At 43.6% G+C, this 25,980-nt stretch overlaps 1 protein-coding gene across 3 annotated transcripts in view; it reads left to right on the top strand.

Annotated features, from left to right (window-relative positions):
* LOC121631415 (isthmin-2-like) overlaps positions 1–25,980 on the top strand; it is a 97,509-nt gene that overhangs the window by 59,619 nt on the left and 11,910 nt on the right. For all 3 annotated transcript variants that reach the window (XM_041972317.1, XM_041972316.1, XM_041972315.1), the window contains exons 3-4: positions 3,713–4,004; positions 10,665–10,796. In XM_041972317.1, coding sequence (XP_041828251.1) covers positions 3,713–4,004; positions 10,665–10,796 — 424 coding nt within the window. The remainder of the gene's footprint in view (positions 1–3,712; positions 4,005–10,664; positions 10,797–25,980) is intronic.

Raw genomic sequence — 25,980 nt, 5'->3', positions numbered from 1 at the left:
TCAATGGGAGAAACTGTCAGATTTAGAGAGAGTGGATTTGGTGCCTACTAGTAACATTTCTGTTTTGCTGCTGTTTAATTTAAGAACATTTGAGATGAACCAGGCCTTAATCTCTTGAAGACAATCTGTGAGGGAAGATGGTGGGAGAGTAGAGTTAGGCTTGGTGGAGAGGTAGAGCTGGGTGTCATCCACATAGCAATGAAAATGTATGTGGTGTTTTCTAAAGAGGGGGAGGAGGTAAATGATGAACAGCAGTGGTGACTGGGAGTGACTGGGAAGTAAATGTTAAATAGTGAAAGAAAGTTTTAACAGTACAAGTCATGCTCATTAAATATAAATATTCACTATGTACAAGTATGAAAGCAGAACTTAGTACAAAACATTCATTACTTTTAGCATTACACACCAAACATCCTTGAAACGTAGAATGTAAACAGTCGAAAAGAAAAACGTGGTGAAATGTTGATTTTAAGCTGCATTTATCAGTAGCTATAGACCCATGATGTCTACAGAGAAACATAAAACATTGGACAGAAAACACTATATAATAGGACTAGAGTGAAAGTGTGTATAAATGAAGCTTATGTGGATGAGATGGATGACGTGAAGCCAGCAAGCACACAGATGACTGCTAACATGGACGTTTTATTTGAAAAATGATTGAGTAATGTTAAGAGAAAGTCCATGTTACGTATATTTATAGAAGTTTAGCTTGTTTCTATCCAATACTGTCCACTACCAAGGGATGCTGAAAAGAGAAGAAGAAACCAATCAAAGTGTTTGTGGGCGGAGTCTGAGACCTGATCCTGCCCTTTTCTCCAGCCAGAACTCTCCCCAGAAAACAAGCTGAAAGATGATATTGTTCTTTTCTGGTATGGAGGACAGATTTCTCTGATCCTGAGGACAAGCTGATGGAAATAAACCATATTAAAACAGGAACTTAATAAGAACTAAAGCAAAAACAGAAGCAAGTCAGAAGCTTTAAAGAACCATTAACACCTCCACCATGTCTCCTGCTGTTTCTGTATTTTCTGTTTATTTTACTTCTGCTAATCATGTTTGTTTGCTGCTAAAACCAAATGCTAGTTTGCTCTGAATTTTTAATGTACTTGTAGGTAAAAAGGGTTAAAGTTAGGGGGTTAAGTTTGAACATTCATCCTGAGTTTTCACTGCTTTCTTTCTAAACAGTTGGAGATAAGTTGCTGCTGTAGTCAGAAGGAGCTATCAGTCCATCTCTCCATTCCTCTACATTCTTTATCTGTTCACCCTGCTGCACAACAACCTTCTGGTTTCACATAAACAATCATAGCTGTAGCCATCATCCCCCTTATCGTGTCTGAGTTTATACCAACATGTCCAGGAATGTCAGACGTCTGGGTTCTTCCTGCCTGGAAGTCTTTCAGCTCTGGAACATCCAGTTGAAACTGAGAACATTTTCATCTGCAAGGCAGTTGGAAAAACAAGTAATCTGAAATAATTAGTTATTATCCGCACAGATAAAGCCAGAGAGCAGAGTCTGAAGAGGCATTCCGGTGATACGTTGAGCGTAGGCCATCTACACGCTGTAGCTGCTCAAAAACCGACATATATGTGAGACATGATAGTTGGTAGCAACGTGGATGAGTGTTATAATTACATCAGCATCATGACAGCGGTGACCAAACCGCACAGAATCCAGAGCATTCCTAGCCCTACACCAGCACCACCAGAACAGCAGAATTTTAAGAATTCATACTGACCTGTCACGTTCCCGAACCCACCGTAGACGGGTTCTAACTGGCTTTAACCCCGTAAAACTTGGTGTCAATTAAACTGGCCTTTATTTATTTACATCTATTTATTTATTTGATTTTTAGCTTTTAGGGGTGGTGGTTAGAACTGCAGCCTCACAGCAAGAAGGTTGCTTGTTCAAGCCTCGGTTGGGGACAGGTTCGAACCTCATAAACGCTGGGATGGGCTCCAGCTTATTTATCACTCATTCTTGAGAATTGGGTCAAAACATGTCCTACAATAAAATCAATAAATCAGTCATGATTGACATGCTTAAAAAGTTAAATTGGAAGGAACTGTGTATACCTTCGTTATTGTTTCCACATATTGTTAATCTTTGTTGTGAAATTTTGTTTAATGTTATTTTATTTGTCCTCAGCAAGAGTTCTAAGCATTGATCACTTAAAAAAAGCTTTAAAAACCAGTGCAATGGGGGACATAGTAAAGAGGAAACTGCGAAGGTGTTGGAGAGGCACAGAAAAGATCCAGACAGAAAATGTCCAACGAAAGACTCATCAAACTATGAGCAAAAACTTGGAAATGCAACCGCAACACGTGTGTTTAGTGCAAAATCAGTCAAAAGCAAATAGACAACTGAGATGTGATGAAAGTACGGAAATCCACATTGATTGTTCAGAATCCTGGAGAGGAGAGGGGGAGGGGTGGAGAAGAGAAAAATGAATACATAGAGACAGGAGAGCCTTTCTTCATGTTTTTATCTGTGTTAGTTTGTCATATTTCCATCCATCCATCCACGTCTGGGCAAGGGAAACCTGGGTCCATAGTTTTTTGCCATCATAGGGGTGATTTGAACTGCACTTCGTCTGGTCCCTCCCCTAGACACCTGTTTGCCATGGGTGACCCTACCAGGGGCATGAAGCCCCCGACAACATAGCCGCTAGGATCGTCAGGACACACAAACTCCTCCATCGCAGTAAGGTGGTGGATCAGGGAGGAAGTCATTATATTTTATTATATACAGTTTAAATCGAAGCATTTAGATAATCTTTTGTAACATTAATCTGTTTAAAAATAAATTGGTTCATTATGCAGAAATACACATATCTTGTCAACTCCATCAGCTGTTTTTCAGGAGTCTGATGTATGTTTTGTTAATCTTTTTTAAAAATGTTTTTACTTTTTCTTGAGTTTGTGTTTTTATATAATGAAGGTACTTCTGATCTACATGTTTTTATGTCTTTGTAATTCCATGAAATAGTTTTTAACATATTAAAATTAGAATTTAGAAATTAAAATATTTGATAACAGAATGCTGTGAGATCAGAATATAATTTTTGCATATTGTATTTTATTATATATCAGAATTAAAAAACCCTATTACAACACACTTCAGAACTTTAGGCTCTTGATGGGCTGGAAAAAATAAAATTTGTTACTTCAAACTGTGTCCGACAAAGTTGACACAAATCTGGTTCGAATGGGATAAATGTCCATTTTTTAAAAAGAATATTATTATTTGGAACTTGTTCCTTTACATAGTAAAATAGCAAAGTCTTTTCTCTCCTTGAATAGAACTCTAAAGGAGAAAGTAACAATTTTTGAAAAACGATTTTTTTAAATCTTCTATTGTCACAATTCTCTCTCTCTCTCTCTCTCTCTCTCTATATATATATATATATATATATATATATATATATAATTAAACATAAATTCAGGCGTTAAGGGATTAATACTTTGGAAAGAGTTTTGCTTGACACTATGTCCATTTACATGATCAAAATTCTATAACTAGAAGTAATCAGATATCTGTTTTAATCAGATCTGATGTGTCCATATCCACATGAGACATTCTAAAAATCCTGGTCTATATTTTCTAGTGCATTAGCTGCTAATAATAAACTGGAATAATCTGATAACTCCAGAAACTGGCATATATATTCATCAAATATGCACCAAAGAACATATTCTGGCTTCCCTCCAGGTGACCATTGAGGTGATGGAGGACACGCAGACAGAGGTGGAGATGGACCTGATCGAAAACGGCCAATGGAATGACTGGTCGGCTTCATCATCTGAGTGGATCAATAACTACAAGAACCTTTTCTTGCCACTGTTCTGGGACTACCCTGATCGAGCGGAGAGCGGGTTGGAAGGGGCTGGTTCTGAGCAACATTTTGAGCATTACAGCTATGATTCAGAAGACCCAGTCTTGAGTGGAGTTAGAAGAGACTGGCAACACTGGAACAGAGCGTGGGAAACAAAGGATAACTTTGGTAAGAGCCAAAATAATACAACTTTATTTCAACCGCTGACCTCAACAAAGCTGTGTACAGGTGCTTGTCATAAAATTAGAATATCATGAAAAAGTTGATTTATTTCAGTAATTCCATTCAAAAAGTGACACTTTTATAATTTAGACAGTCATTCGTCACAGACTGACATATTTTAAATGTTGATTTCTTTTAATATTGATGATTATAACTGAAAATCTAATGGAAACCCCAAACTGAGTATCTTAGAAAATTTGAATATTATTGAAGACCGATACAAAAAAGGATTTCTAGAAACTGAAAAGTATGAACATGAAAAGTATGAACATGAAAAAGTATGAACATGTACAACACTCAGTACTTAGTCGGGCTCCTTTTGCCTGAATTCCTGCAGCATGCGGCGTGGCATGGAGTCCATCAGTCTGTGGCTCTGCTCAGGTGTTATGAGCCCAGGTTGCTCTGATGGTTGCTCTGATAGTGGCCTTCAGCTCTTCTGCATTGTTGGGTATCTCATCTTCCCCTTCACAATAGCCCATAGATGTTCTACGGGGTTCAGGTCAGGCCAGTTTGCTGGCCAGTTAAGAACAGGGATACCATGGTCCTTAAACCAGGTCCTGGTAGCTTTGGCACTGTGTGTAGGTGCCAAGTCCTGCTGGAAAATTAAATCTGCATGATTTCCATAAAGTTGGTCAGCGGCAGGAAGCAGGAAGTGGTCTAAAACTTCCTGGTAGACGCTGCGTTGACCGTGGACCTAAGAAAACACAGTGGACCAACACCAGCAGATGACATAACACCCAAACCATCACTGACTGGAAACTTTACTCTCCACCTAAACAACGTGGACTCTCTCCTCTTCCTCCAGACTCTGGGACCTTGAATTCCAAAGGTCATCACATTTCCTTCATCAGAGAACATAAGTTTGGACCATTCAGCAGCAGTCCAGTCCTTTTTGTCTTTAGCCCAGGCAAGACGCTTCTGATGCTGTTTCTTGTTCCAGAGTGGCTTGACAGAAGGAAAGCGACAGCTGAAACCATGTCTTGATACGTCTGTGCTGGTGGTTCCTGAAGCTCTGACTCCAGCTGCCGTCCACTCTTCCCCATGATTGTGTAGCCAACAGAACTAGACTGAGAGACAATTTAAAAGCCTTTGCAGGTGTTTTGAGTTAATTAACTGATTGCAGTGAGGCACCAGGTGTCTTCAATATTGAACCTTCCCACAATATTCAGATTTTCTGAGATACTCAATATGGGGTTTTCATTAGTTGTCAGTTATAATAATCAAAATGAAAAGAAATCAACATTTGAAATATGTCAGTCTGTGAGGAATGAAAGTCTAAATTATACAAGTTTCACTTGTTGAATGGAATTACTGAAATAATCAACCTTTTCATGATATTCTAATTTAATGACAAGCACCTGTATATAATACAATTTTTTTCTACCTTGTCCTGTCCAGTACGGTGGCGGCAGAATGATGGTCTGGCTTCTGTGTTATGCGGATCAAATTAGCTCTGCCAAGAGGAGCTTTATGAGTATAAGGCTCGTCTTAATAATCTCATTATTTTATTACTTTATTTATTTAAATATATTGTTTTATGTTATTTATTTGGAAGTATGGAATTTATGTAATCTTGCTGGACATGACCAGAGGGGACAGAAAAAAATAGTAATAAAGAGAAGTAAAAAGGGGTAGGAAAAAGGAAGATAGATAGATAGATAGAAGTACTTTATTCATCCCAAGCTGGGAAATTTAGGTGTTGCAGCGGTACAGTCATTTAGCAGTTGTGCTTCTTCAGGTAGCAAAAAAATAAAAAACAGTATAAAAATTTCAATATTTACAAGACTTATTCAAGGAGATATTTAGCTATACACAGTAAGAGTGAGAATAGCCAGCAAATAATATAGTCCAGTGCAATGATTAGTAGTGAAGATGAGGAGTTTAACTATGCAAGGTTGATCCAGTCAGTGCAAAAATTCAACAAGAGGAGACAAAGATCCAGCAGATAGGTTGGACTGAAGCTCGTTGCTTCTAACAGCAGACAAGCAGCTGCTACACCTGTACAGAAACACAACAGAGAATTTCCTACAGCTTTTACAAGTAAACTAAGCAGACAATCATCAGGAGTTCCTAAAAAAATAACCAAGACAGCAACAACAACATGTATCACAACAACAACCAAAGAACCAGAAACACACACACCTGAACCAAAGCATCTCTTACAAATATGTATAAACACACTGGACACCTCAGTGCTGAGTCAGCATGCAGAGGATGAGGAATGAGGAGGATCAGAGATGCGACCATGCCTCTACGGAGGCTAGAGGCAGATTAGGGCAGCCCAGAGACCCAGACCCTCAGCATCAATCCATGGAAGGTATTCCACAAAGCTGGATTAAAGGAAAGCCGGGCTTATCTTGATAAGTTTGGCTCATTTTAAGCCAGAGTTCTGTTCCATCAACGTGGTTTATGTGAATGCCGCTGAGTAACCATGGTAACTGATGCACCAGAATTAGCCTGTTCAGGGGCAGGCTAACATTTAGCTTAGCTTAGCTGTATCTCAAAGGTCTGATACAGACTCTCTAAAGAATGTTCCACCTGGTAGAACGCTGCCCCCGCCCTCATTCTGGTATAAAATAAGAAACACCTGTTATCACATCACTACTTTGTCAGGAATGATCAATAAATCTGTCAGAGCCAGTTTAACTAAAGAAATACAACTATAAGCGTACAGAATATGAAATGAAATAAAAATAAAACATGGTATGCATTAAAAATAATTAATACCTTATTAAACCCTCCCCAGGTTCAGGAACCCCGACCTCCACTGCCTCTGGTTGGCTACCAGTAAAACTGGGATCAGCTGAGCCCCGTCCATACAGGCCGAGGGTGTTCAAAGAGAGAGAGAAAGAGAAAGCTGGTCTAAAGAGATGGACGGAGGAACATATAGATAGATAGAGACATGTTCCTTTTCGGTTACCATGGCTTGTCCAGTGGGTTTATTCACTAAGAGATAATTCTTTTTTAAATTTTCCCTGTGAGTTAGTATCTGGTCGTTGTTATGTCTTTTTGATTTGGTTATTATTTAAAAACTCTTAATGACTAGCAGCCCTGTTTTTTTTTTTTTTTTGTTAGTTTCCAACAACTTTTACAAAAACATTCTGGTGTGTTCATGTACAGGTGTAACAGTTTGTTGTCTGGTGATGGTGTGGATTGAAGGGTCGTTTCCTTCTGTCTATGATCTTTTTATCTCCTTTCTTCTTTCCCTTTTGCTCTTTTTGCTATTTTCCATCTTTTTCTGTCCCCTCTGGTCAGGTCCAGCAAGATTACATAGATTCCATGATTCAAAGTAAATAAATAAATGAATCACATTATCAAGAGGAGCCTTACCCATAGGCCTCCCCTTGGCAGAGCAAATTTGTTCAGCATGATACAGCAACCAGATTATCATTTTGCTGCTACGATGCTGGACAGGACAAGTAAAAGAAAAAACAAAAAACCATGTTCCGGGTGAGGCAGGGGAAATTGAGTCTTAGTGGGCTGTGTTCCGTGACTATTGTTGAAGTGACCAAATGGAGCTGTGGCTGTAAGGTCGTCAGTGCCTGTTGTGGTGGAAATCGCCGTACGCCTTGGTTGACACCAGCAGTGAGGGATGCCATCAAGCGGAAGAAGGAGTCCTATCGGGCCTTTTTGGCCTGTGGGACTCTGGAGGCAGCTGATGGGTATCGGCAGGCTAAGTGGAACTCAGCTTTGGTGGTCACTAAGGCAAAAACGCGGGTATGGGAGGAGTTTGGAGAGGCCATGGAGTGATTTCAAGACGGCTTTGTGAAGATTCTGGTCCACCATCCGGCAGCTCAGGAGGAGAAAACAGTGCTCTATCAACACTGTGTACAATGGGGATGGGGGGCTGCTGACTTTGACTCTGGACGTTGTAGGTCGGTGGAGAGAATACTCTCTCTCTCCTCCTTTCTTTCGATCCTGGCGGCTCAAACAAGGCATGGAACTGAGCTGGATCGGGCTTCGTCTACATCCATGGATGAGGTGACTGTCCCCACGGCTCTCATTCATGCTAAATCGCTGGCAACCAAAACTTTCTGAATGATTTTTTCACTTCACTAGAGTTGAATTTTAATAATAAGAAGAATGATAATAGTGCTTTTGAAGGCAACCAATGTGCTTTAAATTGTATCTTTTAATAATTCACACCTAATTCATACCTGGTGATAGTAGCTACATGTGTAGCCACACCCGCCAGGGGAAGACAGAAACATGGGCTACTATGGCCTCTCCGACCATCATGTCGACACTGGAGGAAAAGATGGTTAAGTGTCTTGCTCAACAACACAATTACAGATCAACAGGAGGAGCGAGAATTGAACCGCCAACTTTCCAATCATTGGAAAACCTGCTCTACTGCCTGAACCACTGCCGCTCAAAGTCATGCCTTCCTGACAGAGACATGGGTTCCAGCTGGTCAGTTCACCCATTCAGAACTTCTTCCTCCTGACTGTGGATTCTTCAGTGCCCCTGGAACTGCAGGTAAAGGTGGAGGAGTTGCTGTCGTGTTTCCATCCTGTTTTTCATGTCAGCAGCTCCCAGTTCATAGTTTTTCCAGCTTTGAGGTTCAGCTTATGGAGATTAAATGTGAACCCCAGCCGCTCTGTGTAGAGATCTACCGGCTGCCCAAATTTATAATGACTTTCTTCAGGACTTTGTGTACCTACTCTCAGCGATTATTTGTAATTACAATCGGATTTTGATTGTTGGAGATTTCAACATTCATGTGTTGTGAGACCAAGCTGCTATCACAAGACTTCAGGAGCTTGATCTGCTCCTTTACCTTGCATCAGTTAGTGGAGGATCCAACACATGAAAAGGGACATCCTGGACCAAGTTCTCACTCCGGGTCTGCATGGAGATCTGTGATGCTGATCTTTCTGTTCATCTGCCTGTTTTATTTAAGTAGGTTTTTTAAAGTCTGGATCTGGTTCTTGCTCCTCTGTGCATTCAAGTCACCTGATAGATGCAGACAGCGTTGCTTTTTTCCGCTGCATTTACAGGATCAGAGCTTCCCGCTGATGGAGTTTTAGCAGTATGGAAACGTTGACCAGCTCCTGGAGAACTTTAACTCTTGGTCTGGATGTCGTAGAGGTTTGTGCCGGTCAGGACTAAACGCTGTAAATCAGATGCAGAGCTGTGGCTCCACCAACACACTCGTGTGCTCAGACGCATCAGTCTTCTTTTTTGATTCTTTGAACTGTCTGTAGAATCTGTACAATTCCTCTCCTCCGACTCCTGTTTTACTCTGTGAAAGGTTTAAACATGTCTTATTAAGGGAGTGCTGTCGCGTTTTAGCCTTACTTTGCAGCCCTGATCCTGCTGATTTGCCTGTCTTTGCTGCTTAGACCATGTTGAACCGGAGACTGTCTTAGATTTCTGAACTAGTCCAACATCTGAGGCCTTCATGCCGTCCAGGTGACACTATTCCTCCCAGACTCTTGAAGGAGGTATTTAGTGCTGCAGGTCTCTGGGTAGTTAGTTTTGTTAATGCCTCTCTTCTCCTGGGTTGTTCCAGCTGCCTTTAAACATGCTACTGTGCAGCCCCTTCTTAAAAAGACCAACTTGGATCCTAACGTTCTCTCAAACTTTAGGCCAGTTTCTAAGCTGCCTTTTCTTTCTAAGATTTAAGAGAAGGTAGTTTATCTTCATTTACAGGATCATATGGAACTACATGACCTCCATGAGAAGTTCCAGTCTGGTTTTAGGTCGTATCCCAGCACTGAAATGGTGTTCTCAGGGTTTGTGATGATCTGCTTTTAACTGTTGATTCTGGAGCTTCTTCTGTTTTAATTCTTCTCGAGCTTACTGCTGCTGTTGATACGGTGGATCACAACATTTTATTAATACGTTTGCAACAGTCTGTTGGAGTTAAGGGTACAGTACTCAAATGAGTCAAGTTCTATTTGAGAAATTGAAGTTTTTCTGTATGTCCTGGGAAGTTCTCTTCCTCAGAGGCTTTTACAGATGTTTAAATGTTTGAATGGTCTGGCTCCTCCCTATCTGTCTGAGCTTCTGCACCATCACCGTCCTTGTAGAGCTCTGAGATCAGAAGATCAAATGTGGTTAGTAATTCCCAGGACTCGACTCATGCCTCGGGGAGACAGACCTTTTCCCTCAGTAGCCCCTAAACTCTGGAATGGTCTCCCTCTTTCTGTAAGGTCTGCCAGAACCTTGAATTAATTTAAATCTCTTTTCAAAACTCATTTACACTGGCTTTTAACTCCAGAGAGCAGCAAGAAGCCAAACGTTGCACATCTTTTCTCTTTTATTTTTTATTTTATTGTTGTTTGATGTTTTATTTTGTATTATTTTGTGTGCGCAGCACTTTGGGAACCTATTGGTATGTAAAGTGCTGTATAAATAAAGTTCGATTTGATTTGAACCTGCAGCAGACTTTAATATTGCCCCTCCCCATCTTTAAAGCATCTCAGGGGTCCCAAGCTGCTGTTGCCCAGCTCATTTCAGTCACTCTTCAATTACACAACACACATACACCACAAGCTGAGTGAGGAATTCACGAGGCAAACTTCAAAGGTGGTTTTTCATATATACCTCCATAGTCCCAACCCCCCACCGGTCATCTATCTCTTATGCTGTGTCTTTCAGTGTCTGAGGACTGGAGCAGCTGGGCTCCATGCAGCGTCACCTGTGGATCTGGAACCCAGAAACGAACCCGATCTTGCGGCTATATATGCACGGCGACTGAATCACGGACATGTGACCTGGACAGCTGTCACAGTAAGCAGCACACTGAAAAACTAACAGTTATCATGAAAGAGATGAAAGTCATGACTAAGTGGAAAAATCACTCTAACAGATGATCTCTAGATGAGCGGCCAGGTTCACGTGTTCAGCTAGGGAGAAGCAGACCAACAATGGAAGGATATATGGAAGTAATCGCACATACATGATAAAGAATTTGTGGAGAACCAGGTTTAGATTGTTTCACTAGATGCCTGTTTGGACTTAAAGAGCTGGAACCAGTCTGGTGATGTTATTAAGGTGAATACTTGAGAACCAGTGTTAGGTTTTTCTTTTCTGGATTTAACACCATCTATCAATCCTGTAGTTGAGAATGTCCCTACAGCACAATACTTCCACCACATGGATCCTTCATGTTCTTCCTCTGCTTTGACTTCATATTCACGCTGAAGCTCAGTTTTCATTGTTCTCCACATGCTACAGAGTTCTACATTTTTAAACATGGTGCCTGCAACGTCTGATGGTCTGGTTGGTCTCTGTAGGCCCTGAAGAGAAGGTTTTTTTTTTCTTTGTCACAGTTACAGACTGGTTCTGGTCCTGTTTCAGTCCTGGTTCAGCTGGATCTCAGCACTACATTTGATCCTGCAAATCACAGAATGCTGTTATCTAAGTGGCCATGACTTATGGAGTCCCCTAGGGGTTAGTTCTTGGATGTCTTTGGGTCAGATATTACAGAACTTTAGCATTTATTATCAAAGTTATGCAGATGATACACAACTTTATGTGTCTCTGTCACCAGACTACTGCAGCCCGGCAGACTTACTGTGTCAGAGTCTGGAGCAAATAAACACCTGGATGAGGGAGAATTTTCTACAAGACAAAACTGAGATTATTCTGTTTGGTAGGAAAAAAAGGTCAGCATCATTAAACATCTTGAAACTCTGTTTCATGATCTGTGGGTTTTGGTTTTGTTAGTTTTGCTGTTCCCTAAGTTGCAGTACTTTTTCCTATTTTATTTAGTAAAGGTTTCCCCTAGTGTATTCTGTTTGCTTCATTTCCTGTTCATTAGTACACCTAATTTAATTTGCTAGTTTGCTTCACATGTTCCTTGTTAGTGGCCCTCACATCGCATGTGATGAAGTAGCTGGGAAGGCGGGTCTAGGTAGGTGAAGGGTCTGCTGGACCCTCTGCAGTCTGCCTACCAGCCACATGTGAGTGTTTAGGATGCCGTCATCTACCTGCTGCAGAGACCATCTGCATCTGGATGGTAGTGGCAGCTCTGTGAGCCACTTCCTCTGGTTTCTCTGGTGCTTTAACAGCATCCAGATACTGCTGTTGGGGGAGAAGCTGCGGAGGATGGGGGTCCACCACTCCTTGGTCTCCTGGATTTCTGGCAGGAATCACCTGCATCTGAATGTCACCAAGACCAGAGAGATGGTGATAGATAGAGGACTCCTCTATCTCCACTGCAGATCATGTGGCATGAGCTGGAGGTTGCTGAGACCTAGAAGTACCTGGGAGGGACCATGGACCACAGACTGGACTGGAGATCCATCGCAGATGCTGTGTACCAGAAGGGGATGAGCAGGCTCTACTTCTGGAGACCCTCAGATCCTTCATGTTGGATCTCCATGTTGGATGAATCTCAGAACGTAGGCTGGAACTGGTGGAGAGGAGGTGCTAAACATATTTAGAAAGAAGGCTGGACCTGGTGGAAAGGAGGTGCTGAACATATTTAGAAAGAAGGCTGGAACTGGTGGAGAGGAGATGCTGAATATATTTAGAAATAAGGCTGGAGCTGGTGGAGAGGAGGTGCTGAACATATTTAGAAAGAAGGCTGGAGCTGGTGGAGAGGAAGTGCTAAACATATTTAGAAAGAAGGCTGGAACTGGTGGAGAGGAGGAGCTGAACATATTTAGAAAGAAGGCTTGAGCTGGTGGAGAGGAGGTGCTGAACAATCTCAGAAAGAAGGCTGGAACTGGTGGAGAGGAGGTGCTGAACATATTTAGAAAGAAGGCTGGAACTGGTGGAGAGGAGGTGCTAAACAATCTCAGAAAGAAGGCTGGAACTGGTGGAGAGGAGGTGCTGAACATATTTAGAAAGAAGGCTGGAGCTAGTGGAGAGGAGGTGCTAAACAATCTCAGAAAGTAGGTTGGAACTGGTGGAGAGGAGGTGCTGAACATATTTAGAAAGAGGGCTGGAGCTGGTGGAGAGGAGGTGCTGAACATATTTAGAAAGAAGGCTGGACCTGGTGGAGAGGAGGTGCTGAACATATTTAGAAAGAAGGCTGGAACTGGTGGAGAGGAGGTGCTGAACAATCTCAGAAAGTGGGTTGGAACTGGTGGAGAGGAGGTGCTGAACATATTTAGAAAGAAGGCTGGAGCTGGTGGAAAGGAGGTGCTGAACATATTTAGAAAGAAGGCTGGAGCTGGTGGAGAGGAGGTGCTGAACATATTTAGAAAGAAGGCTGGGGCTGTTGGAGAGGAGGTGCTGAACAATCTCAGAAAGTGGGCTGGAACTGGTGGAGAGGAGGTGCTGAACAATCTCAGAAAGTGGGTTGGAACTGGTGGAGAGGAGGTGCTGAACATATTTAGAAAGAAGGCTGGAGCTGGTGGAGTGGAGGTGCTGAACATATTTAAAAAGAAGGCTGGAACTGGTGGAGAGGAGGTGCTGAACATATTTAGACAGAAGGCTGGAGTTGGTGTAGAGGAGGTGCTGAACAATCTCAGAAAGTGGGTTGGAACTGGTGGAGAGGAGGTGCTGAACATATTTAGAAAGAAGGCTGGAGCTGGTGGAGAGGAGGTGCTGAACATATTTAGAAAGAAGGCTGGAGCTGGTGGAGAGGAGGTGCTGAACATATTTAGAAAGAAGGCTGGAGCTGGTGGAGAGGAGGTGCTGAACATATTTAGAAAGAAGGCTGGAGCTGGTGGAGAGGAGGTGCTGAGCAATCTCAGAAGGTAGGCTGGAACTGGTGGAGAGGAGGTGCTGAACAATTTCAGAAAGTAGGCTGGAACTAGTGGAGAGGAGGTGCTAAACAACCTCAGAAAGAAGGCTGGAACTGGTGGAGAGGAGGTGCTGAACATATTTAGAAAGAAGGCTGGAGCTAGTGGAGAGGAGGTGCTAAACAATCTCAGAAAGTAGGTTGGAACTGGTGGAGAGGAGGTGCTGAACATATTTAGAAAGAGGGCTGGAGCTGGTGGAGAGGAGGTGCTGAACATATTTAGAAAGAAGGCTGGAGCTGGTGGAGAGGAGGTGCTGAACATATTTAGAAAGAAGGCTGGAACTGGTGGAGAGGAGGTGCTGAACAATCTCAGAAAGTGGGTTGGAACTGGTGGAGAGGAGGTGCTGAACATATTTAGAAAGAAGGCTGGAGCTGGTGGAAAGGAGGTGCTGAACATATTTAGAAAGAAGGCTGGAGCTGGTGGAGAGGAGGTGCTGAACATATTTAGAAAGAAGGCTGGGGCTGTTGGAGAGGAGGTGCTGAACAATCTCAGAAAGTGGGCTGGAACTGGTGGAGAGGAGGTGCTGAACAATCTCAGAAAGTGGGTTGGAACTGGTGGAGAGGAGGTGCTGAACATATTTAGAAAGAAGGCTGGAGCTGGTGGAGTGGAGGTGCTGAACATATTTAAAAAGAAGGCTGGAACTGGTGGAGAGGAGGTGCTGAACATATTTAGACAGAAGGCTGGAGTTGGTGTAGAGGAGGTGCTGAACAATCTCAGAAAGTGGGTTGGAACTGGTGGAGAGGAGGTGCTGAACATATTTAGAAAGAAGGCTGGAGCTGGTGGAGAGGAGGTGCTGAACATATTTAGAAAGAAGGCTGGAGCTGGTGGAGAGGAGGTGCTGAACATATTTAGAAAGAAGGCTGGAGCTGGTGGAGAGGAGGTGCTGAACATATTTCGAAAGAAGGCTGGAGCTGGTGGAGAGGAGGTGCTGAGCAATCTCAGAAGGTAGGCTGGAACTGGTGGAGAGGAGGTGCTGAACAATTTCAGAAAGTAGGCTGGAACTAGTGGAGAGGAGGTGCTAAACAATCTCAGAAAGTAGGCTGGAACTGGTGGAGAGGAGGTGCTGAACATATTTAGAAAGAAGGCTGGAGCTGGTGGAGAGGAGGTGCTGAGCAATCTCAGAAGGTAGGCTGGAACTGGTGGAGAGGAGGTGCTGAACAATTTCAGAAAGTAGGCTGGAACTAGTGGAGAGGAGGTGTTAAACAATCTCAGAAAGTAGGCTGGAACTGGTGGAGAGGAGGTGCTGAACATATTTAGAAAGAAGGCTGGAACTAGTGGAGAGGAGGTGCTGAACAATCTCAGAAAGTGGGCTGTAACTGGTGGAGAGGAGGTGCTGAACAATCTCAGAAAGTGGGCTGGAACTGGTGGAGAGGAGGTGCTGAACATATTTAGAAAGAAGGCTGGAGCTGGTGGAGAGGAGGTGCTGAACATATTTAGAAAGAAGGCTGGAGCTGGTGGAGAGGAGGTGCTGAACATATTTAGACAGAAGGCTGGAGCTGGTGGAGAGGAGGTGCTGAACATATTTAGACAGAAGGCTGGAGCTGGTGGAGAGGAGGTGCTGAACAACCTGGTTTCCATCATGGAGAACCCGACCATCTTCTCCACCGCACTGGTCAGCCAGTGGAGCTCCTTCTCTACCAGATTGAGATGCTCTGCTGGCGTACGCTGTGTTTGTTTTTCTGCTTTTTTTTGTTTGTTACCTGAGAGTTTTGGACCAATGCGTGCCGCTGCAACCCCTAATTTCTCAGTTTTGGGATCAATGAAAGAATCTGTCCATTCATCTGTCCGTCTTCACCTAAGTGTGTATATACACACCACTTGGTTCCATTTGTTCACCACCAGTGTTGTCCTTGTTCTAAGTCTGTGTCTGCTTTAGTTCTCCAGCCCTGCGACCCTCAGTTATCATTAAACCTTTGTTCCTGGACCTGTTGACCTCCAGTCTCTTTTCCCTGCATTTGAGTCTGCACCTTCCAGGGTCTCTTAAAACCACTAACCAGGTTGGTAACCTTGGAGTGTGATTAGACTCAGATATTACTTTCAAAGTAGTCACCAAGCCAGCTTGTTACCATCTCAGAAACATCAACAGAATGACAAGTTTAGTCTCCCAATAAGACCAGGAGAAACTCCTCCATGCATCCATCTCCAGTAGACTGGATTACTGTACTGGTCTTTAATAGGACTCCCTAAAAAGACCAGTAAACATCTGCAGCTCATCCAGATGCTGCTGCTGGAGTTTTAACCAGAGATGTTCTGATAACATGTTTTTCTGTCCGATAACAATTCTAATATGGTACCGGTGTTATGTTAAGAGGTCTATTAAATTTATACCTTAAATAAATTATATTTACTATAGACTATTAGTCGTTGGCCTAGCATTGGTTAAACTCTAAACATCACAAAGATTGTCACAGACCTTTTTAAATTAGTAAATAAACTCAAAATAATTTCTGTTGAAAAATATTGGAATTGGACTTACAGTGAAGGTTTTTCATGACAGACAGGAGCTGTCCATCCAGAGCAATAAATTCTAAAATTTTATCGCAGTGGCTTTCTGGCTTGTTTTCTTTTTCTTGCAAATTTCTTACATTTTTTAAAAGCATTTGCCAGAGTTTGTTGTTTCTGCAGTTCATTGCACTTTTCCTTTAACCCTTTAACCAGAGCCTTGACAGAATTACTAATATTCTTTGAAAAATCGTAACTCTTCGACAGTTTACACTGTTGGTGTAATTTCAATGGATTCTGAAAGCAGATTAGTGTAACTTTGCACCAATATACATGCTACAGTAAGAGCATCGCTGCCACAAAAGCTTTTTAGGGTTGCTGGTGCTCAATTTGGCTGCATGCATGCCATCTCTGGAAACTACAAACCCTGCCTACTAATGCTAATGGCACTCAAAAACATTTTCATTCCAGGATTTTCAAGGGTCTCCAACATGCAGTGGGCCCAATGATTGGAAATTTATCAAAGTTGTTACCACTAATCATTTGACACTGAGACGTTGCAGTAAAAACAGTTCAGCTTTGTGTTCCATTTTATCCCTTTTCCAGCCAGGGAGTTCTCAGTCAGACAGTTCCCAGTCAGACAATTCTGTCAGACAAGATCCAGAACACAGATCTCAACTGGTGTGATGGAGGGATGATTTCTCCCCAGTATGGTGTAGGAGAGGGGCCTAAATTAAGATCTTGCACCCAGCGGTGGCTATAACATTGTCGCAGGGGGTGACATCCAATCTGAAGTTGCCTATTGATCTGATTACTGATTGGCCCATGCCAGTAACTGGGTGGCCAGCTCTGGAAAATGAGAAGGCAACTACTCACTTTAATTAGGCTGTAATTTTGGTGCCGAACACAGCAACTCTTTGGATCTTCTACTGTCCCAGATGTGCATTAGCATTGGAGAGGCTAACAATTAGCATGCCCAAGCTTCTCACCTACTGGATTAGACAACCCTCTACTGCCTTTAACTTTGGATGGGCAACTCTTTTCTTGTGAAAAGCTGGCAAGCATTTATAGCAAAGCTGACGACAGCTTACTGATTTGTATAGTGTTGTGCTACTTATTAACAAAAGTAGCTAGTTACAGTTACTACTTACTTCATTCAAAAAGTAACTCAGTTACTTTGATTACTTACATGTTACACTGTTAAAAGTAACTTTTTAGTTAAGAGAGCATTCTTAAAAATTCTCCCAATAATATCCTTATAACTTAATTACTGTTTTGTAGGAAATCAGACCAGCAGATTATTAATATATAAACAAATAGAAATAAAAATATGTCAGCTGCTCAAAAACTAAACCTATGCTGCATGTTGAGCCTCCAATGCACCATCCTTCTCCTACTCTTTACTGTATTATACATACACACACACACTATATATATATTTATACACATATACACACACACACACACACACACACATATAATTCCTTAGTTATTCTCGGGCATTGTCTCTGTCTCTTTGTAAAGTGAAGTTGTGTGTGTGTGGTGGTGGTGATGATTTGGGGGGCTGGTTTGCAGTAACCAAGATAACGGGGCTGTGGACACTAGGTCCTGAAAACAAGGACTGTTGGTTTCAGGTTTCGTTCCTCATCCAGGGGTTCTGGCTGGTGAGTAAGCACCTACACTTAAAACAAGGCCCAGAACCCGCGACCGTCCATGTTTACGAGCAGCTGCAGAGAAAAACAGGCGAAAACAGGAAGGAGCTCACGGCTGCTGGCCAGAAGGTAGCACTTTAGCTAGTAACGGAGGAACACAGCGTAACGGTTGCCAAGTTATTTTAAAGAGTAATGCATTAGAGTATTAGTTACTGACAGAAGTAATAGCGTTACAGTAACGTTTACTACCCAACACTGTTTGTATAATACTCAGGTTGCCACCACATGTTACGGTGGTAACCCAGGTCTCGGGAAGACAACCCGGAGGATGATCAGACTTGGGCTGGGTCTCTGGAGGACAACCTGGAGGATGAGCAGACTGGATTTCTGGTGGAGGACCGGAGAATGGACCGGAGCTGGACCCAGGGATGTGCAGACTGGACCCCTGAAGGCTGAACAGACCAGATCTCTGGCAGAATGCTGCTTGGCCAGCAGTGGAACCTCTGGAGGACATGCTGACTGGATCACAAGCTGGTTCACAGATTGGAGCGGCATTTCTGGAAGACAAGCAGACGTTAGAATGAACTCTGGAGGATGACCGAGAGGCTGCACAGACCGGAGCTGAGTCTCTGGTGGGTGACTGGGAGCTTGAGCAGACTGGGACACTGGTGGACAACCAGAGGATGGCACTGCCTGGAGCTGGATCTCAGGAGGACAGCACTGCCTGGAGCTGGATCTCAGGAGGACGGCACTGCCTGGAGCTGGATCTCAGGAGGACGTGCAGGCTGGGTCTCCTGTGGACATGCAGGCTGGGACTTTGGCAGACAGCCAGAGGGTTGCACGGGCTGGAGCTCAGGCGGACATGCTGACGGGATCTCTGGAAATCCAGACCTGGACTGGATCTCTGGAGGATGGGAAGACCTGGACCGGGTCTCTGGAGGCAGACTCGGATGACGAGCAGACTGCACCTCTGGTGGACAGCCAGAGGACTACACGAACAGGAGCTGGTACTCTGGCAGATGGCCAGAGGGCAGCACGGACAGGAACTGGATCTCTTGGAAGCGTACAGACCGGAGCTGGAACTCCGGGATGCGCGAGGAAGGGAGCATTGACTGGAGCTCTGGAAGACGCACAGATGTTATTATGATGTCTGGCAGGCAACCAGGTGGTCGCTGTGATAGGATAGGCATCATGTCTTTGGGAAGCACACTGCGTGGAGCAGGATCTCTGGGAAGCGCGCTGACTGGTGCACAGGGAGGCGCACTGACTGGGTCTCTGGATGACAGACATATGTTAACAGGAAGTCAAGCGGGTGACTGGGAGGTCGCACAGACAGGAGCTTAGTCTCTGATGGACAACAGGGAGGATGCACAGACAGGAGCTGAGTCACTAGGGGGTTCTCTTGAAGTCCCAATATGGCGAGCTTTAGAGTCTGATGCAGAAGAGGAGCAATATCCTCATGCACGTCAACCACAGGCGAAAGAGGAGTAGCCATCTCCTCGGCAGGGTGGACCACAGGCCACAGAAGAAGAGCGTCTCTAGCAGAGACCCCCTCAGGGCTGAAATCCAGAAACCAGTGAGGAGCATCTCAACCAGAGACCACCTCGGCGACAGAAACCAACGGACAGGGAGGAACCAGGGGCTGGATAGGAGCGTCTCGCTTGGAGACTCTCTCGGAGTTTGAGGTTTTGTAGCTCCATTACACTAATGAGGTGCACCACCCAAGCCTCTTCCATCAACTCAGCCACACCCGTAGATGAGAGATGATCAGGTCTGGTGTCAAGCGTGGTGACCAGGTCAACCTCCACCCACAGCCTCTCCTCGGGCCCAGGGTACTCAGCGAGAGTGTCCATGTATTCTCTGACTACCTTCTGCACTGCCCTGAAATCTTCTGGAGAGAGGAGGGCCACTGGGTCCAGCTCCAGAGCACCATCTGTGGTATCCATGATCGGCTGCTTCACTGCAGTTCATGTACTGGTGCAAATTTGAGCATGAGGCACGTTTTTTTTTCCCACTCCATATCAACAATAGACACTTGTCACTGTGCTCCAGTGTCCCACAGCACTGTTTGGACCCCTCCACGGTTACACTGGACAGGGCTCTTGTGTCCCACCAGATTTGCTGTCTTCCTGTTTTCTGGACATTGGAGCCTGATAAGGTGGCACAGCAGCCAAGTGTGACTGACCAGTAGATATTTCTATCTTGCAAGTTCTGGCTGTAATATTTTTTTTCTTTCGACAGCCAATAGCCCAATGTTCACTGCTTCCACAGTGATAACAGTATGTGCATCTCCTCTTTGGACATGATTTTTAACACTCGGCACACATACTGGGACTTTGTTTAGCCCTGCCTGAGCTATTCTGCTTGGTTTTAGGTGCAATGTCTTCCTCTTTTTTTCACCTTGTTCTGGCTGAGACTAGCAACATGCATAGTTAGGTTCTGCAAGTCTTCACAGACTACTTTATTACCAGCATTAAGTTTTCATTAGGGTTGTGTATGACTCTTATTTTTCTTTAAGCTACTGGCCTGATCCCCAGGATGGCCTTCTTCTTGATCCATCGCCACTTTAACTTCTTTTTGCTTGGTAACAGCTGAAAGCTTGCTTCTTCTCTCAACCTCTACACTGTAAGCAGCACTCATTTTCTCAAACCTTTGGATCCCATAGGAAAGGCTTGATGTCTGCTCATACAGCATCATCTGCATGAGTTTGTATGAGTTAAGGGTTATACTTCAGTCCTGCTTTAGTTTTCTCAGATGCAAACAATACTATTTGTCTGAGATCCATGGTGTGTATTAGAAACTGGACGAGAGTTTTTTAAATCTTGGATAGCACGGGTCAGTGAATGATATAGTTCTGTGGCATCTTTCTCGGAGGACTTGTCTTAAAGAACTTAGTGATAGTTCTTGTCTGCTTTCCAAGTAGCTTTTTAGTTTAACTTCAGGTGACTGAATAGATTACAGCTTCAACAATCTCACCTTCATCATAGCCTTTTATTAATCCATGTTCAATCTGTCTCTCAAGGCTGGTGAAATTTAGTTTGTCCTTTTGTCAAACTTCACCAATCTGTCCAACAATCCTAAAGTCCTTCCTATAGATAGGATGTAAATTGACTGGTCCTCTGGCTTGCGCTGACTCTCCTTCTGAGCCTGCTGAACTGCCCATCTATGTGGTGAAAAAGCTGGCAGGACTGCACTACAGTCTTTGTTTGCCCATCAAAATCCTCATGATCGGCCATTATCACAGCTTCATGAGTGCAGCCAGTTTGTATTCAAGTTGTTAATTAAATTGTTCATAGATAAAAGCACTGACAATCCCATTTCCTCCAGACTTTTGGTGTCCTCACTCTCCAGATAATGCAGGACTGACCTCCTAAGTAGCCGACATGATGATTTCACCTCCTCACTGGGATGAAATCCTAGCTCTGTGCAGACAGCATTCAGTTCAGGGAGCGTTAACGTTACAAGCTTCCGTTCAGCATCTGCCAACAGCAATTTTCACCCACTGTCTATCTTTGTAACATCCAGGTTATTTACAGTTTATTAGAAAAGTTTGTTCTGTTTTTGTTATCATGGTTTTCACATCTGCAGTGATGAGATGTTGCTAGCTAACATAGGAAGTTAGCTTACCTTCCATCGTCATGCAAGACCGACAGTCTTCTAAACAAAACCTTTCATGGGTGAAAACTTGCTTGAACTGGGCGGAAATACCAAAGTTTATGTTGCACTCTTGGAACAAACTGTCAGGGACACGTCCAGTCTGATTTATTTTGCAAAGTTTATTTTAGATAATGCCCACAGTTTAACATCAACAGAACTTCTTTTTCTTCTGTTTTTTTTAATCAACACCCACCTGGTAGTCTCCCTTCTCTTAAAGTGGAAAGTACACTGATCAGGTATCCAGGACAGCATCCTGAATTGAACAACACATTCAAATTCAACAAATCATTTCTAGCTCATGCACTGAAAACACAACTATACAACAGAACTACTTCAGTGTGCGCTACAGGGGACAGTCCTCTCTCCCTTCCTTTTCACCCTCTACAACAGCAACTTCAACTACTGCTCAGAGACCCGAGGTATTTTGTACGTATGTACAAAATCTGGAGACACAGGAAACACGACACCAATGGTCCAGAATAAAACCAAGGAAATGATGTGAAATGTGGGACATTTGTACGCAATCCACTATTACCTTCCACACCACATGTTAGATATCAAAGCTGTTTATAGAAGTGAATAAAGACACACATTCCATATAAATTCTCCTAAGAGCCACGCTCTGGGAAACCAAGATTTCCAGGAAAAAGGGAGATGATATTAATAAGAAGCTCAACCACTACAACATGTTCTGTCATTTTGAAACAAAACTTCTATGTTATAAAATCCATCCAGATAAATACGGTGCCAGTCTTTTGCCAGCATGTAGCAGTCAGTGTGGAAAGTAGCTTTGGTCCTTCATTCCAGCAGAGCAGGACCAGACTGGAGGCTGGAGGTCTAGAAGTGATGCTATGCTAACGAAACACACAGGGGAGGAGTTTTTATTTCTCCACAAAGCTTTTTAGTGTTGTCCCAGTTTCCCTCCAGACTTTATCTCCTGCAGCTCCTTGTCCACCTGGTTAATAGCGGTGATGGTTCCCTCTGCACCTGCAGGACTTCCTCTGAGGACATGGCTGCCGCGGTGCTGGGTGGAGTCTCTGGCCTCACCCTCTCCAATCACAGATGCAGCCCCGCCCACCCAGCTGGAACACCCAGGAACTAGCAAGAAATATTATTTAACACTAAATAAACTGCTACTAGTCTCAGGTGCTTCTGTACAAATTAATACCTGCCCTGTTTAACTTGCTGTCTAGTGCTACACTGTTTTGTATACTGTACCAAGGAATCTCTGGATTACTAGTGTATGATCAACAGGCTCTTATTGATCTTAATCAGTCTCATGGGACATTTTCAAATCTCAGCTTCGAAGATCAAACATCCAGACTCCCTCCTCATCTAGTCTCAGTACCAGTTCACCTGTGGCGTTTACCTGCTCCTGGGCGGAGGAACAGACCAGAAGACGCAGAAAACGCTGAGATTTCGGGTGAAAGTCATGGCATACTGGAGGTCTGCTTCTCGGATCACTTCTCTCCCTAATACAGTTGGATTTGCAGCGCTAAAACGAACGCATGGATTGCTGTGGATCTGGCCTGTGGCTCCCATGTGCCTGGACACTGGCCTGTACCACCTGTTGCTACGAGGACTGCTACACAAGCACCTTACCAAACACTGCACTGTGGACCTTGGCTGCCTCCAGCTACTGCGCCGCAGCTCCCCATAGATCTGTGAGGATTTGACCCTACGCATGGGTTTACTTAATGCTAGATTGCTAGCCACGAAAACGTTTCTCCTGAATGATGTCTTTACTGGATATTATGCTGCTCATGGAGATGTGGCTCCAAGTTGGTGAGTCTGCCCTTTTATCAGAAATTCTACCTCCCAAATGCCTCTATCTGAATTTGCCTTGGATGACAGGCAGAGGCGAGGGGGTAGCAACATTATACAAATCCAGCCTTATCTGGTGGCAGGTAACGGCAGATTCATTCTCCGGCTTTGAGCTGCAGACATTTGTGATTAGTCTTGATACCCCAATCCTGTGCGCTCTTGTGTACCGCCCTCCTAAACTTAACAAAGATTTTGTTCAGGACTTTCCAGACTTTTTGACAGGCCTATTGGTGATCTATGATCAATTTCTGATTGTGGGAGACTTTAATATTCATGTTTGCTGTGAATCCAGACCACTGGCCAAAGAATTTTTAAAGTTGATTGATTCTTTTAACCTGACTCCATCGGTGTCGGGCTTGACACATGAAAAAGGACGCACCTTTTATTAGGACACATGTATTCTGCAAGTGGTAAATGCTTCTATGATGTCTGGCTGTTTTCCTACTGCTCTCAAACATGCTGTGGTCCAGCTGCTCATCAGAAAGAGAAACCTTGATCCAATTGCAGGCTTACCTTGATCTTAATGACATTGGTGGAAAGTTTGTGTCACAGAACTGAAACAGCTCTTTTACAAGTTTTTAATGAACTTCTTTCAACAGCTGATGCAGGAAACTCGGAAGTTCTTCTGCTTTTAGACTTATCTGCAGCTTTCAACCTTGTGGATCACAGCATCCTTTCGACCCACCTGGAGACTCTTGTAGGCATAAAAGGTTCAGCACTTAGCTGGTTTCGGTCTTATCTCACTAATAGAAGGTTTTCTGTAGTTTTAGAACAATTCTCATCCTCTGTGTCACCTTGGAATTATGGTGTGCCCCAAGACTCTATATTAACACCTGTTCTCTTGACCCTGTAAATGCTTTCCCTGGGTTCTTTTTTTTTTAAAAAAGCACAACATCCTCTTACACTGCTTTGCTGATGACATACAGATTTATCTGCCTGTAACCTTTAATGATAGCCAATCCATGGTAAATACTCTGCAGGATTGTTTTAATGATGTTCAAGCATGGTTGAGATCAAACTTCTTGTACCTAAATAAAAACAGGACTGAGATTCTGGTGTTCGGACAAAGTGTGATTGGTCCTCTATCCTCTTACTGCCTTCCTCTTGTTAAAAATCTGGGTGTGATTGTTGATCCTCTGTTTAAATTAGATGAACACATTAGTGCCATCATCAAGGCCAGTTTCTTCCAGAATAGGACTCTTGCAAAGATTAAATCCTATCTTCCTCAGGAGGACTTTGAAAGAGAAATCCAAGCATTCGTAAGATCTTGTCAGGACTACTGTCATTTTCTGTATATGGGTTTGGACCAGAGCTTCCTGCAAGGCTTGCAGAGAGTTCAAAACGCCGCAGCCCATCTGCTGACCAGAACAAAAACACGTAAATCTATCACCCCTGTAATACCCATCCTCCATTGGCTTCCCGTTGCCTTTTGGGTAAAATTTAAGGTTTTATTGATTGCTTTTAAGTGTTTAAACTCCTTGGGCCCACCTTATCTAAGTAGTAAGTAAGAAAGTGGCACAAATCAAAAGAACACACTGACTTGTCTGAGTACCAGCAAAAACTTGAAACTTTCACATCCAGCCTAAAGGCAGCAAGATAGCCTTTTATCAGAACAAGATCCGCAATGCTCCCAACACACGACATGTTTATGGTGTTTAACTCTCTTCTATCTCCACCACCTGCTCAGCCTCCCACTGTGCTGACTGCAGAAATGTTTGCTTCCTACTTCACTGAAAAGGTCGCTACCATCAGTAACCAATTCACTGAGCCTGACCAACTCAGCCTTACCAAACCAGCTACTGGTGCCTCACTCTGCTCCTTCTGCTCTCTAAATGAGGACCAAGTCTCTAAACTTCTAGTCAACTCAAAACCCACGACCTGTCCTCTTGATCCTGTTCCCTCTGACATCCTCCAGAGCCTACTATCAAAACTGCAGCAACCCATATTATCACCTCCTCTCTTAAATCCAGTGTCTTTCCCTCTGCCTTCAAACAAGCTCGGGTTACCCCGCTGCTAAAAAACCCACACTCAACCCAGCCCAGGTTGGAAACTACCAGCCTGTCTCACTCCTTCCATTCATGTCTAAACTACTAGAGCGTGCCATCTTCAGTCAGGTCTCACAGTTCCTCCAAGACAACAACCTGTTAGATCCATATCAATCTGGCTGTAGGCAAGGCAGCTCTACTGAAACTGCTCTCCTGTCAGTTACTGATTCCCTATGGGTTGCCAGATCCGCTGGTCAATCCTCAGTCCTTATACTGCTGGACCTGTCTGCTGCCTTTGACATGGTCAACCATCATATACTGTTCTCTACACTCTCGGAGCTTGGCATCTCAGGATCTGTCCTCTCGTGGTTTACATCCTGCCTCCTCACAGGGAGATCATTCAAAGTATCTTGGCAAGGGGGAATGTCCAGCTCACATGGGTTGAAAACAGGGGTGTCTCAGGGCTCGGTGCTTGGCCCTCTTCTCTTTTAACTATACACCTCCTCACTCTGTGCAGTCATTAGCTCTCATGGTTTCTCCTACCACTGCTATGCAGATGACACTCAGCTTTTCCTTTCTTTTCCACTCGACGACACAACATCTCAATGCGAATATCAGCATGTTGCTGATATCTCCACATGGATGAAGGATCTTCACC

The sequence above is a fragment of the Melanotaenia boesemani genome, chromosome 20 (assembly GCF_017639745.1).
Source record: "Melanotaenia boesemani isolate fMelBoe1 chromosome 20, fMelBoe1.pri, whole genome shotgun sequence".
NCBI classification, from domain to species: domain Eukaryota; kingdom Metazoa; phylum Chordata; class Actinopteri; order Atheriniformes; family Melanotaeniidae; genus Melanotaenia; species Melanotaenia boesemani.
This window is presented reverse-complemented; position numbering and strand designations above follow the sequence as displayed.